The sequence below is a fragment of the Zingiber officinale genome, chromosome 2B (genome assembly GCF_018446385.1).
Source record: "Zingiber officinale cultivar Zhangliang chromosome 2B, Zo_v1.1, whole genome shotgun sequence".
NCBI classification, from domain to species: Eukaryota; Viridiplantae; Streptophyta; class Magnoliopsida; order Zingiberales; family Zingiberaceae; genus Zingiber; species Zingiber officinale.
Window position 1 is genome coordinate 100,302,204 of NC_055989.1, and position 12,829 is coordinate 100,315,032.

The window sequence follows — 12,829 nt, forward strand, 5'->3', positions numbered from 1 at the left end:
CTCTTCTTTGGCTTGGGCCGAGCGGCAGCTACCTCTTGTACGTGTGATCTAGCGTGAGGGGATCGGATTGCTTCGGCCCTTGGTCCTCTGGGCGGCTGATGAGCGGCGTGCTGTTTCCGCTCGGCATGAGTAGGTGCCCGCTCGGTTGGAGTTTCCTTTTTCCGGGCGGCTTGCGCTTCTTCCACATTGATGTATTCGTTGGCCCGGTGTAGCATGTGATCATAATCTTGGGGCGGCTTTCGGATGAGTGACCGGAAGAAGTCCCCATCCACTAGGCCTTGGGTGAAGGCATTCATCATGGTCTCCGATGTGGCCGTTGGAATATCTATCGCCACTTTGTTGAATCGCTGGATGTAAGCTCGGAGCGATTCACGGGCTTCTTGCTTGATGGCGAACAGACTAACGCTGATTTTTTGATATCGCCGACTGCTTGCAAAGTGGTGGAGGAAGGCCGTTCGGAAGTCTTTGAAGCTAGTGATAGATCCGTCCAGCAGCCTCCGAAACCATCGTTGAGCCGATCCCGAGAGAGTGGTAAGAAAAACTCGGCATTTTACTCCATCTGTGTATTGATGGAGTGTAGCTGTGTTATCAAACTTACCCAGATGATCATCCGGGTCGGTTGTCCCATTATACTCGCCGATCGTCGGGGGCACGTAGTGCTTCGGCAGAGGATCTCGCAGAATAGCCTCTGAAAACTGGCGATTAATCCTCTCGGGTGATGCGTCCGCTCGGGGGGCTTTCCCCTTTCTATCATCTCGTCTAGGCATTTCATCCGAAGAAGATCCCCTATCTCTATGAGCTGGTACGGCCTCAGGGGTGCGGAATAGAGCCCGATGAAATGCAACGGTGGCCTGCGGTGCTTCAGCTCGGCCACCAGACGCAGACGTTGCTTGCTGCTCCGGCCGCTCGGCTGTTGCTTTCTATTTTTGCTCCACAAGCTTGGCGGCCCTAATTTCGACCAGAGCATCGAGTTCCTCCGTGGAAAGCGTCACCGTGTGTTGTCGTCCAGCCTCGTCCATTGTTCCCGTTCGGATGCAGGAGCGTTCCCACAGACGGCGCCAAATTGATCCTATCCGAATGCTGAACCAACGGACGCTAGGCACGTGGCGCTCCCCTGCTGCTGATGTGAGTCTCCGACTAACTGCCCGATGCTCCGGCGATCCTGCAACAAAACCGAGCCGGGGGGGGGGGGGGGGGGTCCCGGCGACGGCCCTCCGACGCTCAAGTTAGGCGAAGGAATAAGAAAGTGGCTTAGAAATTGTAGATTTTGCATACCTTCGGTTGAAGAAGTGGAGGCCTTATATAGACCTCTCTAAGGAGCCTGGGCACACCAATCGAAGCGATCACCTGCTTTCGACCATGCCTAGGTGTGAGCCTGTCAGAAGGGCATCCATAAGACCATACTGCTACTGTATCAACCTTTCCGTGACGTGATGGTGGGGCCTTTAATAGTGCCATTTGGCGTCAGGTCTAATCATCATGCCTCTGCTGACATACCATATCCTGAGCCGAGCGAATAGGCCGCTCGGCTAACCACTGTTCCCAAGCCACGATTCCGGCCGAGCAGACACCTCCGCTCGGCCATTATGTCCTCGGCCGAGCGGACACCTCCGCTCGGCCACTCGGCTCCGGTTCTCCTGCTTTGGCGTCGGAGACCCAACCCTTTGGCTGGGTAATCTCTGGTTCCGCTCGGACGGGACCCCATCTGTGGGTCCCCCATTTTTACCGCCGGATCACGTTCCAATGTAACTTTTAAATCCTCGATTTGAATTTTTAGGCTAGAATTCTCTTCCTGAAGCTTTTGAACTTGAGTTGAGGTTCCAATCTGAACCAATTCAGTCAAGGATTCAGAATTAGTCACTTCTTTAAGGGAGGTTACCTCCTTTAGAAGTGACTTGATTCGAATGTTGGACTTAACTAATTTATGCATTAAATAATTGATTAAATTGTATAAACGACGTGTACTTATAGAGGGGTTTGGCCCTTCAGAAATGGATACAGATCCGTGGCTTCTCTCGGACTCAGCTTCCGATTCATCCTCGCTTCTAGATTCGCTGATTTGATCTCGGGCCGTCATTGCGAGATAACTCGTCTGCTCAAGTTCTTCATCGTCGAACTCTTCTGAGGATGACTCGTCTCAGGTCGCTTTCAGGGCCTTCTTCCTTCTTGCCTTTTTTGTATCTTTCTGGTTTCGGCAGTTGGCCTTGATGTGCCCCTTCTGGTTGCATCCATAGCACGTCACCTCGAACTTTACCTTTGAGTTTGGTTGGGCCTCCTTGGACTGGATGACCTTTTTGACATCCTTCTTATTGAAGCCCTTCTTCTTTCTGTAGAGCTTCCTCACCAGGTTGACGAGTTCCACCGTGAGCTCGTCATTGTCGTCGTCCAAATCAGGTTCTTCATCTAACTCCAGTTCGGTTCTGCACTCTGTTTTAGCTTCCCGGGTTATTCCTGTACCTGCAACCAAAGCTACACCTTTCTCGGCCGGACGTGAGTTAATCTGTTCATGTAATTTGAATTCTGCAAATAACTCATCTAATTTTATTGAAGAAAGGTCCTTAGAAATCTTGTAAGCATCTACCATGGATGCCCACAAGGTATTCCTCGGAAAAGTGTTTAGAGAATACCTGGTTACATCTCTATTTTCTACATTCTGTCCGATTGCATGCAGACCGTTGAGTAGGTCTTGTATACGGGCGTGGAGTTGACTAGCCGTCTCATTTTCCCATATTTTAATATTATATAGTTTATTAAATATTAAATCTCTCTTGCTTACCTTGGTGTCGGATGTTCCTTTATGAAGCTCGATCAACTTCTCCCAAATTTCCTTGGCACTCGAGAACGGGCCGACGCGGTTCAACTCCTCCTTCGATAGGCCGCACTGGAGGGTCTATGTCGCCTTGGCATTCGCTTCTACCTTTTTGATAAGAGTCGCATCCCAGTCCTCGTATGATATTGGCTTGCCGTCGCCGCCAGTTGGTAGTTGAAACCCAGTTTTGACGATCATCCAGACTTCAAAGTGAGTCTGGAGATATGCCTCCATCCGGCTCTTCCAGTAACCGAAGTCATCTCCGGTGAAGAGTGGTGGTTGGGCGGTGCTATAACCTTCTTGGAGAGCCATTTAAGGATCTAGCACGAGAAAATGAAAAAAAATGTATCCCAGGACTTGATCCTGGATTAGCAGTGCGGGTTTAAGATAAGAGTAAAAGACGATCTCGAGTGGTGTTGCACCGACTTCGAGACAAGAATCTAATTATGAAAAAATAAGATCGGAAGACTGCAAGAATACCAATTTTGATCGACTCTGAAAAACTGGAAAAACACCATGGAAAAAGTGCTTGATTGGTGGTTGCACCAAATTGAAGCTACCCCGCTCTGATACCAATTGCTGGATTGAGATGCGCTAGAGGGGGGGGGGTGAATAGCGCTCGTGACTTTCACAATCGATTTTGGAAAACGGATCAAGTAACACAGTGGAATAATAAAATAAAAATAATCACACACAAGAACACCCAAGTATTTACTTGGTTCGGAGCCTTGGGCGACTCCTACTCCAAGGCCCATGTTCGTTGAACGTTTACTACAGGAAACAACTATAATATCATGAAAAAGTGTTACAAGTTAAAGTATAATTAGTAGCTATTAAGTTTACAAACAATAAGAGAAATGGCAGATTCAGAGCTCCGGGTCATCGGTGTCAAGTTGCAACTTCGTCGGAATGTCTTGTTAGCAGCTTGTTGCAGAAAGGCTGCTTAGAATGTTATTTGTCGTTGTCCCTCGAAGCTGCAGCTCGAGGCTCCTTTTATAGATCTGATCCAGATCCTCAAAACTCGGGATCAAGTTTGACTTGAAGCGGATCGGTCGACCGATCCCCACGTTCGGTCAACCGATCCCCACGTTCGGTCAACCGATCAGATTATCTCCTCCTCATTTGATCAGCCCGATCCGCTCGCTCCTCTTCGATCTGGTCAACTCCTATCTCCAGTTCGGTCGACCGATAACCAGGTTCGATCAACTGATCCCCTGGTCGAGCTTGGTCCACTCGCTGGAAATCTGATCTGCGGCTTGGGGGTTCGGTCGACCGATAGGAACGTTCGGTCGACCGATCCCTGTCAGTTCTACCCCTGAACAAAACTGTTAGTCTCTTGCAAAACAGAGTTAGAACAGAACAGATAATATATATATAAGATAAATAAGTTTGACAGTCTTCGGACTGTCCGATTCTGACTTCGGATTTCCGATCGGAAACCCTAGCTCGAACCGACGCCAACTGTTCCCTCTACGGGGAATACGTCTTCATCTACTCCACTCAGGAGAGCATACCTAATGCCAGTTCGGTCCTCCAGACCGACTGGACTTTTTGCCTAGGGTTACCACCCCCTAGGACCTAGGGTTACCACCCCCTAGGACCTAGGATTACCACCCCCTAGGACCTAAGGATACCCTCCCTTAGGATTTCCCTCCACCTAGGGTTACCACCCCCTAGGACCTAAGGTTACCACCCCTTAGGGTTTTTCTTCACCTAGGGTTACCACCCCCTAGGACCTAAGGTTACCACCCCTTAGGGGTTTCCACCTACCTAACCACAGTTAGGACTTTCCTGCAAACTCATTCAGCATATCAGATAACAAATAACCTTAACTTTGAATCCCTTTGCCGTTATCCAAACTAGGGTTCGATCGTCGGATGCTTCCTGCACCAACAATATCTAGCCTTGTATCTAAGTCCATATTGGTTGTATATGACCCTTTATTTTCTAAGAATCAGATGAAGGTTCCTAGAACCCAAAGTGAACTGTTCCAACGTGTCATTTGTTAGTATTGTTGGGATGTATACTATAAGCCTAGCTTTTGTATGAATATCTATTTTGAAATATTTTGAAATAAGAATCACTTTGGTCAAATATCTGTATTTTATATTCATATATATGTCAATGCAGTTGTCCATTTAATTTATATTGTAGATAACATGGTGTGTGGTGCCACACAGAAGATCATGTTATCGGTTTCTTATAAATTATAAATAGTAGCTCACAACCAAGATGGATTGGGACAAACTATTGGAACGGTTGTAGTGTAATTTGATATTAGTCTGTCTTGACTATAAAATTACACTAGTACACTATGTGTGTATTGAGCAGGGCCGTTTGAGATTGTTCGATTTGTACTTACTATATAATTGAACAAAATCTTTGTTATTATGGATGCGCGTTCTCTTAATCCTTATATAATAACAATCATGTATACTTAGTATTTATTTCTTTAATTTATCAATGGGTGAAATTTATTCGTTAAATTAATAGGCCCAATAAGTTGGGAAGTGGTACTATTTATATAATGGGTTGATTATAGAAGGAATCTGTGTCCTAATTATTTAGGCTGATGATGTCCCCCTGAGGAACTCATAAGGATTATCATGTAAATCCTGCAGGTACACTTAGTCCAGAATGATAATAAAGTTGAGTGGTACTACTCTTGGACTCAGATGTTAATTAACTGAATTGTCAGTAACTCATTTAATTAACGAACATATGATATCTTAAACACGGGGAGATTAATGCACTCATAATAAGAAGGAGCCCATATTGTAATATGGGATTGGTGCGGTAGTTCAATAATAATTCTTTAGTGGTATGAGTTATTATTGATGGACTTGAGTTGGGTGTTCGGGGCGAACACGGGAAACCCAAACCCATCGGGAGGCCTAAACTAATTCCTCCTCTAGGTCCCTATTGTAGCCTCAATATATAAAGCCTCGCATCCACCTTTCTATAACCGGGTTTGGTTTAACTTGGTTTGGTTTAACTTAACTTAATTTGGTTTAACTTAACTTGATTTAGTTTAACTTAACTTGGTTTGGTTTAACAAAGTTTGTTTAGATTTTTTTTAAACAAAATTTTGTTAATTTTTCTTTCCTTGTAACCGACGACAAGTCTATAAAAAGGAGTAGGATGTGGCCCCTAAAACCTAACTTTCTATTATTCCATAACTCCCTTCTCTCCTTGTGGTTGTCGCCCCCTCTCCTCCTCCTAGGGCCGGCGACACAAACCTCTCTTCCTCCTTGTGGCCGGTGCCCTTTCCCTCTCCTAGCTTAGGGCCGGCGCCCCTTTCCCCCTCCTCCTCCTTGCTTAGGGCCGGCGCCCTTATCCCCTCCTCCTCCTTGGTGGCCGACACCACTTCTTCATCTTAGTGGCTGGCGGCTTGAAGAAAGGGAAGAAGAGGAAGAAAAGTAAGAAGAGGAAGCACTACAACAAAAATCCTCATAGACATCGGTTTTCCACCGGTGTCTATTTCATTTTCGACCGATGTCTATGAAGCCGATGTTAAAAGTCTGCCATTTTAGACATCGGGTTAAAACCGGTGTAGTATCACTTAACGACACCGGTCTTCGAATCGGTTATTAACCGGTGTAGTATCACTTAACGACACCGTTTCATCAACGGTGTAAAATCGATGTAATATTGTATGTTAATAACACCAGTTTTGGCAGCGGTAAATGACCGATGTAATATTAGTTAATAACATCGGTTTTGCAGTGGTGGAAAACCGATGTAATATGTATATTTTTTAACAGCACAAATTTGATTTCCGAAACAATGAAAAATCGACAATAATAAAAAAAAATACACAAATATTCACAAATTATACAAATATTCTTCATTCAACAATATCCATAAAATACACAAATATTCACAAATTATATAAATAATCTTCTTACAACAGTATCCATAAAATACTCAAACATTCTTTTTACATCAAAATCTAGCTAATAGATATCAAAATCAAGGTAGAACATTCTTTTAACACATCAAGGTAGAACCGCACTTCAAATATAATCTAGCATGCATTCAACCCACTCGAACCGCACTTCATCAATTTCAACTCTAGAGTACTTGAGATTTGTAAACTGTAAATGTAACGACCCGGCCCTCTTGGCCCATTTGGCGGCCCATTTGGCGACCCTCGGGTCGTCGACCGTCGGCCCTTATGTCGTCGGCCAATTTGGCGACCTCTCATGTCGTCGACCGACGACCCTTTGGCCGTGTCGTTACTCACTAGGACTTTCCACCTCCAGGTTTTTGTTCCAGAGTTCGAACTCTAGACCTCCAGGCTAAGTAGTAGTTTATGAATCCTCGCAACCAAGTGAGATGATCTCACTTGGTTACTAGGATTCATAAACCTAATACTTAAGCCTCAAGGTTTAGAGTTCAACTGGGAGGCAAAACCACCCACTGTGGAAAGTCCTAGTGAGTAATGGCACGGCAAGGTCGTCGGTTGACGACATTAGAGGTCGCCAAATGGGCCGATGGGCCGTCGGTCGGCGACATGAGAGGTCGCCAAGTGGGCGCCAAATGGGCCAAGAGGGTCGTTACAATAAAAGGCGCTTTTATTGTAACGACCCGACCTCTCTGTCGTCGACCTTATGTCGTCGACCCATTGGCGACCTCATGTCGTCGACCATCGACCCTTGGCCAGTGGTTACTCACTAGACTTTCCACCTGGCTTCACTTTCATCTAGAATCCAGTATATTTATATTAGAGTTTACGATCTGCACCTGAGATGATCTCACTTGGTTACCAGGATTCATAAACTCTAATACTTAAGCTTGGAGGTTTAGAGTTCGAATCCTGGGGGAGACAAAAATCCACTGCCAGGGGTGGAAAGTCCTAGTGAGTAACGGCACGGCCAAGGGTCGTCGGTCGACGACATGAGAGGTCGCCAAATGGGCCGACGACATAAGGGCCGACGGTCGACGACCCGAGGGTCGCCAAATGGGCCGCCAAATGGGCCAAGAGGGTCGGGTTGTTACAGTAAAAACACATAAATAATATATTAGTAAACCAAGACCAAAGATCATAGTTGAAAATGCAATAAGAGCACCAGGTAACAAGATGACTAATTGGAATGCTTAAAAAGATAAACATTCATCAATTATCTCAACCACATCATATAGTGATAGATCTATGAATAACAAGTTCAAATCTAACCCTTGCATCCTTTTGGGAGGCAATCTAATTTGATAAACGAGCAAAAAGATGATTTACTCAAAATTAGTTTGCATTTGTAAAAAACAATATCACTTCTGATACTTTATTTTGTACATTTTATCAGTTAAACGGAAAAAAATACACTTACCACATTGAACACAACAGGGGCCTCTTTACCTGGAGACAAATTCATGTTCAGAAACAGATACTGAGACAAATCAAATTAATAGATGTGTAAATATTAGTGGAACTGTTTCTTTCGTTTTCGGTTACCTGTTTCAAGATCATGCCAAGGATGGGCAGCCACTGATCTCTTGGACAATGATGACAATATCCTTTCATTCAACTTTGGAGCTGCAACGTTCTCCTGTTGTCCGCTCATATTTCTACATACATAACAACATAATAAGGAGTATTTGAGGAGATTGCAAGAGTTTATTGATAACAAAAGTCCAAGGTAACTCATGATCCATGAAAAAAATATATAGAGAGAAAACAAAAAACTAGCAATCTGGAAGTTTTGTGTCTTGGCATTATCAGAATGAAAGTTTAGTAATATGATAGCTGACGTCAAATAGAATTGCAAATCCAAAAGATGGCCATTTGTTCCCCTATTATGGAAGTTAATTAACAATTGAACTTGTATCCAACAAATTAAAGAATGAAAAATTACTGGACAAGTTGGAAAATATGTTATTGTTTCATTTTTATGCTCGCATAATCATCGTGGTACTAATGAACCCTATACAAATTACATGGCACTAATTGGATAATCAACCAACTGCTTGCATTTAAAGTAATGTAGAAGGTTTCATCACTTAACAAGACCTCATAAAAACAAGTCCTTCATCAAGTTCACCAGCATTACTACAGCAGATCGATAATTCACGAATAGTTTAATGATTTTAATGCAAGTAAATGATCAAAATCAAGACTAAAAGAGATAAAAATGACACAGAAAACGACAACTACACCACCCAGAAAAAGCAACATGAGATAACTCTTGACACACTTAGCATATACAGTGGAAATTCATGACACAAACATGTATTGAAATTGTAATCACTAGAAAAGAATAGGATTTGAGCTGGTAGAGAAGGATAAAAATGAAAACTGTATGGCACGAGACTAGATGATAACTAAATAGGTCATAGGCTAGAACAGTAAGGTCATAGCAAAATATAGTAATACACAAAGTTACAGACATTTGGAGATGTTTTAAAATACATCTTTTACATCAATGTTTCAAAGGGAAGGAATGATAAAAGCTTTTGGTTGCTCATTCTAAAATGCAAACCAGCCAAAACATGGTTACATGGGAATTTAAGATGGAAACACAATATTAGATGGAAACACAATATATGTAAACCAATAGATTGTTTGTTCCAAAAATCCAAATATACATTCATAATTTTGCAGATTTGAACATTGAAACACAATGAACTACTAGCTGTCTTTCACATCAGGCTAAAGATGTTAAATAAATAAGGTATGTATACACACACACACACACACACACACACACACACACACACACACACACACACACACACACACACACACACACACATATATATATATATATATTGACAAGGATAAAGACACACCTGTTAAGAGAAATTGGATGTGAACCAGGAAATTGTGGGTTTGTTCTTCCCTAATAACCAAGAATAAGAAACAGAGAACTAATAAGAAATAAAATATAAATGAGTTAATACGATCAAATAAAACCACAGCAAATAAGACCAAATCGCATTGTGAAAATGTGACTGTTAATTGAAAATTTTAGTAGGGCTGGATCTAAAGTATAACTATATTAGTTACCAAAATAACAGGTACTTGTGAATCAATAAATAACAGAGGTTCCCTGACTGATTATGTATAACAGATTCATAAAGGTTTGAAAAATAAAATTCATAAAGAAAGACCATAAAAGAAAAGTGGCAAACTGAGAAAAAATTGAATCATAAATCAAGAGGTGCTAGAAGAAGGGAAAAAAAGTAGAGCTTATGATCTAAAATTCCAGTGTAATTGCAGCAACTTCCTATTACAGATGTAGTATTATTTAATGACCATTTAATGTGGATAATATAATTGAAAGAAATAACAACTATTACAAGGTGAAGTATCCATACCGTAGGCGGCATTAAATCAAGGAATTGGTAACAGAGGTGGCGCATTGCATCTTGCTGATCATAAGGTATTGCATCACCTAGAACATCATCATTTGTTAAAATTTTAATATCCACATTCTCCTGAAAAAGAAAGCAGGTGTAAACTTCAACATTCACCAAAATTGAAAGGATTATTGATAGTACAGTGCCTCTACTGACTGCTAAACCCACACAAAGAATAATAAAAATAGAGTCTTGTGTAAAGGATATCCATGACATATATACATACATTTTATAGCTGACATGATATGATGTCAATACCTCATCAAAGGTCTAATTATCCATGTAACAATTAACATTCTAGAGTAGATAACAAATACTAAAACCATATAAAATGTGAAATAAATCTTCAAGAAGAATGAGACCTTTTGAGAAAAAAAACAGAAAGGCATATTTTCTGATACCATTAAAGAATTTTGTCATTTATCGTCAAAGAAATCATCTAATATCAAATTATCAATTAATGGTGATAATGAACTTTAATTTTTCTTGTATTCCAATACACTACTGTACTTCCAGCAGAATCAAATTGCTTATTTCCAGATGAATAGGCGCAAACATAAAAATTAGTAAAATTAAAATTAAAAAATGGACTTACCTTAGCTAATGAGATGCTAAACGACACAAAAAAAAGTTATGCTTAAATGTCTTGCTTTAGTAATGTCATACCTTTAAGAGTCTGGTTCAGTAATAGTTTACAAGTAGGAACAAGAAAAAAAGTAAGCATTCATATACATCTGACTATTAAATGAATGCTTTAGTTTAAAGTAATTGATTAAATTACTTTATGATTTCAGTATCAAAACACTCAAGTCTAGAAACCCAGAAGTAGACAAAACTTGAATACATATGTTAACGTCCAAGGGAAGATCTTAGTCTCTCAAAAGCATACATAATATTTTACATAAAGTAATTGATTAAATTCCTTGCTTAGTAATGTCATTTCATGGATACAAAGATCCTGGCGCCGAGAAAAAAATTGATTCTTCCTATTAAATGAATGGCAGAGTTTATACCATTGCAAACCCTTGTTGAACCACAAACCACCAAACGGATGTCACCCAGATTCTACATTTGTGCACCCAAAAAAGACTCTATTTTCACTGAACGTAAGGAAGAAGGGGAAAAACAGCGAAGAGCAAACAAGAAAAAGAAAAAAATCAGTGAAACGGCGAGGGAAATTATAACAAATTCGATTAAAAGATCCAAGCTATGCCAAAAGGGGGAAAAAAAAGAAACAAAAAATAGAAACCAGAACGCATGAAGATTTATGAATCTATGAAAGAAAAATCTAGGATCATTTTTATCACACTTACTTCGCTGCAGGAGCTGCCGGACTATCATTCCCAACAGAACCACAGCCCTTCGGGGTGACCTTCCGCTCCTGCCCAGCCGCTTTCACCGCTAGGTCCTTCCCCACTTTCCCTTGCCCAGAAAGCTGCCCTGCACTGCCACCGGACGCAACCTCCCCTCTCCCCGAAAATAAGCCGCCACCTTTTACCGAGTTCACTTCAGATCCGCCACCTTCGGCGGCAAATCCCCACGTCCCGCCCCCATCGTTGGCGTCGGAGAACCCCCTCTTGGCACCGAAGATGAAGCTCTTGGGGAGCAAATCCAGGGTGAGCCCAATCTTCTCCACGCGGTGGGGCGACTCCGACCCAGGCAGCCCCAACCTGAGTTCCGTGGCCTTGAGGTTCAGAACCCCTCCCTCGACTCCGCCGGCAAAGGAGTTCCGCTCCGACAGACCTATGTAATCATGCTCCACCGTCGACGACATCAACCTCTGCATAGAGAACAGGAGATCATCAAACTGCTGAAGATTCAAAGGTAGTCGAACAAACAATCGCAAAGGGCAGAGGAGTAAAAACAAAAAAAAACGGAGACACCTTTGTGTCTGGTTTTGCTGATCGTTAGCAGCTTCCTCTTCCTCCTACATTAGACACTTTGGGCTTATCGTTAGCCCATATCCGTCGGAGAGGGAGGCGACGACGACCGACAAGAGATATAGGGACGACGCCTTCTCGGAACCTATCTGCATCTTGGCGGATCGAGCGGTGAATCGGAAGCACAGATCTCCAATCTCTGTTTCTGTCTGCTTCGAATTGGGAGAATAAAGGAGGTCGAGATTGGGTCGGCGATGGGAGGGGAGGAGAAGATAGAGGCGGAGAAGGTGAGTCGCCCGAAGACGGCTCTCTCTCTCTGCCTCCCGTGGACGACATCATATAGGGTTAGGTTAGAGGGAAGAGTTGAAAATTTTAGCTAAGTATTGGTAGGAAAATTATCATAGACATCAGATTTTAAAAACCGATGTTAAAATCGGTGTCTATTAACGAAAAAACGGACGCTTATAGACATCGCCTAAAAAATCGATGTCTATGAGCGAAAATCTGCGCTCATAGACACCGGTTTTTAGAAAAACCGGTGTAAAATACTCAAAGACATCGGTTTTTGCTTAAAACCGTTGTTGTTCCATTGATGTCTATGAGGGTTTTTGTTGTAGTGAAGAAGAGAAAAAAGAGGAAGAAGAAGAGAAGGAAGAAGATTAGAAGGTGCCCCATCCTAGAGACTCCTTTTGTGATCGGTGTTTTGGAAGAGAAGAAAAGAATGGTGGTGTCGTCTTGGTAGATCGTCATCCACATGACATCCAAGAAGAGGAGAGGAATATGG

At 42.3% G+C, this 12,829-nt stretch overlaps 1 protein-coding gene across 1 annotated transcript; it reads right to left on the bottom strand.

Moving 5' to 3' along the window:
* Window positions 1–11,474: 11,474 nt before the first annotated feature.
* Window positions 11,475–11,939, bottom strand: LOC122048488 (auxin-responsive protein IAA27-like). Its single transcript, XM_042610051.1, has one exon. It carries the CDS (start codon window positions 11,937–11,939, stop codon window positions 11,475–11,477), a length of 465 nt encoding a protein of 154 aa, XP_042465985.1.
* Window positions 11,940–12,829: the final 890 nt, after the last annotated feature.